At 43.9% G+C, this 4,645-nt stretch overlaps 1 protein-coding gene across 1 annotated transcript; it reads left to right on the top strand.

Moving 5' to 3' along the window:
- The first annotated feature begins 593 nt into the window (after positions 1-593).
- Positions 594-4,397, top strand: LOC125307519 (haptoglobin). The gene is made up of 4 exons (XM_048263542.1): positions 594-760; positions 1,008-1,105; positions 2,126-2,397; positions 3,044-4,397. The coding sequence occupies exons 1-4, from the start codon at positions 753-755 to the stop codon at positions 3,602-3,604; spliced, it is 939 nt and encodes a 312-aa protein (XP_048119499.1). The 5' UTR covers positions 594-752; the 3' UTR covers positions 3,605-4,397.
- The last annotated feature ends 248 nt before the right edge of the window (positions 4,398-4,645 follow it).

Below are 4,645 nucleotides of genomic sequence, written 5' to 3'. Positions count from 1 at the left end.
AAACCCAGTTTAGATAAAAAAAAAAAATACTTCTGATTACCAGTTCAGCAGTTCCTATGTTTGACTTCTGTTCATTCCATATTTGTTTTGACAGTACATTATCTACTTGCAACATCATGCCATATCTTGTTTAAATCACCATATAAGTGACGTTGTCATTCTAGTCAGAATATGCATTTTCCATATGGGGTCTTAGAAGCCATCTGTCTCCTTCTAGCCACAGCATTTTGTTGCAAACATAGGCCTAATCTAAGCATGCTCAGATGACGTGATAGACGAGGCGCTGTTGCTCACCTGTCCATCATCGCAAAGCCCGATTTGACTGGTCCGCCAGCTCTGGGACAAGCATAGTTGCTGCACAATGGAGCAATGCCAGACCGAACTTCCCGACTTCAAATGTTGTGGGCTGGACTAAATTCGGCTGGCACCCATATAAGCTTTTATTGGTTGGGGGGTGTGTTGAAACCCTCTCCTCCCTCCCTTCCTCCTTCCCTCCCTCCTGTTCCTCCTTCCCTCCCTCTTCCCTCCGACATCTCCGACCCCTCTGGCAGACACTGAGAGCGGAGCAGATCCTGACCCTGGACTTGGCACCAGCGCACAGACTTTTTCCCGGACAGCAACAATCAGGAAATTCCTCCCTCCAAAAGAGTCAACAGCAAGTTAGTATAAAATGAGACAAGTTGCACACATTGACAATAATCCCACTGCCGGTGAAGGGAAGAAGCCACTCTACCCTCTGCAAAACCTCCATCATGATTTGGTTTGTATTATACTTAAACCATTTCTCTTAGCAAAATCAGGCAAGCGTCACTGGTTAATGTTCTTTGCAAAGTCTCTTTTGGATAAATGGCTAAATCAGTTTCTAACAATTCAGGCAGTTGCCCAGTGCTAACAGCTGCTACGTGTGTGTGTGTGTGTGTGTGTGTGTGTGTGTGTGTGTTGTGTGTGTGTGTGTGTGTGTGTGTGTGTGTGAAGCCCACTCTGATCCTTTCACTTCTGTCCTACAGGCTCTCAGTCGGAGCTCTCCTGGCTCTAGTGGCCTGTCTACCACACACAGCCACTCAGCACCAGGGCGCGAAACAGTCTCAGGTCTCAGAGGTCTCAGGTGAGCAACGGTTATGTCGCAGACAATTTTGGTCGACTGAGTGCAGACTCCTTTGTCAAGGGAAGCAAAAGCTGAGGAAATACAAAGCAACTGCCAAATATGGTCTTGAAAAGTCTGAGAAAAGTAGAGAAGTCTCCATTTACCATTAGGTCTGCCATGTCATGTACAATACTGTACATTGAACAGAGAACAGAAGAATTCTTCGATATTGTTGCTTTTGATGGATTATTGCTGTTGCCGTTATGTAGCGCCCTTTCTGCAACGGTGTCTGTGGCTCTGGAAAACCTGTGTGAGCTAGAGCTAATGCTAACTTGATCATGTTTGGGCTGTAGCCTTCAAAGGGTTCAGCGCCAGTCAGCCAGAAATCTTGACCTTTTCTGAAACCGATTTATTGGGTTTGCAGAAGAAAAGAAAATGTGCAAAATTATTTGAGCATTTAGGAAAGCCTTCAATGTCAGCATTTAGGAAAGCCTTCAATGTCAGCCAGTGAGCTCTACTGATCCTCGAGAGATGTTCATTATCAACCCAGGCTCTGCGGATGATGCAACAAACTAATCGGACAGTATCTTGTGTAAGCCTAGGTTTTTAATTTGGATGTTTTCATTTTCCACATAATACTGCACATTCATCAAAGATCCTCAAAGATATCAAAGAACCAAAATAACTAATCTGATTCCCCTCATATTAGAAAAAAAAACTGTTACAAATTACAAAATGTGCTCTTCACTGTGTAATCATATCCAACATTATTCCTTGTTCTACACAATGAAATTTGTGAAATTATGCAAGTATTTTCTATACTTATCCTGTTGAGTCATGTACAATGAAAGACCTTTTCGCAATGACCAAGTGCTTCATTTACATGAATTACGCATGAATTATATGATCATTTGTCAACAGCTCATGAATTACGCATATCTATATGATTTTTTGTCAACAGCTCATGAATTACGCATATCTATATGATTATTTGTCAATAGCTCATTAATTACGCATATCTATATGATCATTTGTCAACAGCTCATGAGCGGCAGAGGAGGATGGTTGGGGGCCTCTTGGCGAGAAGCGTTCCTTGGCATGTGATGGTGTATCTGGGCGAAGGGGTGTTTGATGGCGGCTTCGCTGGCGGCGCTCTCATCTCAGACAGCTGGGTGCTGACAGCAGGAAGGAACCTCTTCATCCAAAGGAGTCGAGACGCCACTCGAGGAAAAGAGCCCCTCATTCCCAAAATCTACATGAGAATCACTCATCGGGCCCATGCTGATGCATCCACAGAGGCGGCAGTTGACAAGGTAAGTTAAGAGGCCTCCTGGACACGGAAAACATTTTTTTTCATGGTCTGGTGGACATTCTGCGGCAAGGATCTTATAGAGACACACACACACACACACACACACACACACACACACACACACACACACACAAACACACGCACGCACGTACTGTGAAGAATTGAGTTTTTCTACCCGGAATCAGCTCTGGCTGCTGAAACAGAAGCCAGATGGAAGCAGCAAACATGCAGAGTGTGAGGAGTGTGAAGCAGCAAACATGCAGAGTGTGAGGACAGCATTGATTTCACAGGATGGAGAGGAGCCTGCACACCTTGATAGGTTATACTGAAGGTGCAGCTATTTCACAAGAACAACTTATGAGCAAGAGAAAATGATGCAACCAATTTATGAATGGAAAGAGATTACACCATTATTTATTGGAAGATATTCTACTATGTCTGAACGTAAATAACAGGATTTACTTGTTTTCAAGGTTTACCTCCTTAATGTGACCTGGCTTCACCCAGGATCAGACTTTCTTTCATCAGTTTATACTGTGAATACTTTCATACTTTGACGACTAATAACAACTGACATTTCATCCAGCTTTAACAACAATCATAGCCCCCCCAGAACACACCCACAATGGCCATATTCTTGCCCACAGGTATTCCTACACCCAGGCTTTCAAAACACATCAGACTGGGACAATGACCTGGCCTTGATCCGGCTGAAAAGCCCTGTCACTTTCAGTGAATCAGTGATGCCTGTCCCTCTCCCTGAGCGGGGGGATGACCTGGAGGAGACGCCGGGCACCCTGGGCCTTGTTGCCGGCTGGGGCTGGGGCAGGGACTTCATCCAGTCCGACATCCTCAAGTTTCTCAAGCTGCCCGTGGTCTCCCGACAGCAGTGCCAGTCCGGTTACCAGGGCAAGTCCGGCAAACCAGTGGTGGACGACAACATGTTCTGCACCGGCCCAGGAGAGGACGAGGCCAACGTGTGCTTCTGGGACGCAGGTGGCGCCCTGGCGGTCCTCAACCCGGAACAGAACAGGGTTTATGCGGCCGGGATCCTGTCTTTCGATAAGAGCTGCGCCGTGGAGAAGTACGCCGTTTACACAAAGATATCCCCCTACCTGCCGTGGATCCACGAGGTCATGAGGGGTGATGAGGACTATGCCTCCCAGCGCTCCTCTGCCCTGGCCCGCATGTTTTCCAGGAGGTTTTAACTTGTGTGTCATCTCACCCACATTGTCTGACATTATTCATTATTCATTAGCAATGTTTTCTATGCATTTGTATGCCTTGTGCAATGCAACTTTATGCAAATACAGTACTTTTTCTGCTTCCTCCAAATGTGTGGTCTGTTGTAATTACTGGCTTAATTTTGGAACAATTAGTTAGGAGTAGCTGGCTGTGATCAGGAAATGTTGCAATATTTTAGAGAATGCCACAGTCATTGATGAAATGAATTGTTAATGTATCATTGAATAGATTAATTGAAGATAAGCATACCGGTATACAACAACTTGGCTCTGATAAAAGGTGGCACACATTTCAACAGAAGAATATCCAAAAGGGGTTAAAAAAATCTCAAGCTTGTGGGTTTGATTCACTTTGCAATTTGGAATCAATCCTAGGTTGATGTGGCCTGATATTGATGTGGCCTTAATATGAAAGTCACATAGTGAAAAAAAATACAAGCAGAGAAAGCTATTGTTATGACTAATGTTTATTTCTAGTCAATGCTGTTTACAGGCTATATTACAGCCATAGAAAACGCAAGGAGGACACCTAGTGGTGTATCTGGGTATCATTTATTTTCTGCATTTAGTCTAGAAAGTAGTTGTCCCGTGTTCAAAAAGATGTCTGCAAGAAGTTGTTTTTTACGTTCAGAGCCTTGGATAAGATATATCTGTAAGTGTTGTTTTCACCTGTTGTTGTGACATCAGAAATGAATACTTACATGAATCTTTATGTGAACTAAAAGAAGATATTAAAGGAAAATTCCGGTATTTAGCACTTTGAGTCCCTTTTCTGGTTTGTTTGGGATGAACGAGAGTGGTGGACACCGAAATTTTGACGATTGGTCCTGTTTCGACTTTTCTGACTCGTTTTGAATCGCCTTTACTGCTTCAGAGTGGCTGCCTACAGGCATGCACAAACATGTCCTTAAATCAACCCTTAACGTTCGTTTTCAAAACTGTGCAACTCACAAGTGCACAGTTAGTGGTGGTTAGTGGTGTTCATTGATTATTAAAATCAAATAT

The sequence above is a fragment of the Alosa alosa genome, chromosome 14, assembly GCF_017589495.1.
Source record: "Alosa alosa isolate M-15738 ecotype Scorff River chromosome 14, AALO_Geno_1.1, whole genome shotgun sequence".
Lineage (NCBI taxonomy): Eukaryota > Metazoa > Chordata > Actinopteri > Clupeiformes > Clupeidae > Alosa > Alosa alosa.
Note: the sequence above shows the minus strand (reverse complement) of the source record. Positions and strands in the feature narration are given on the sequence as shown.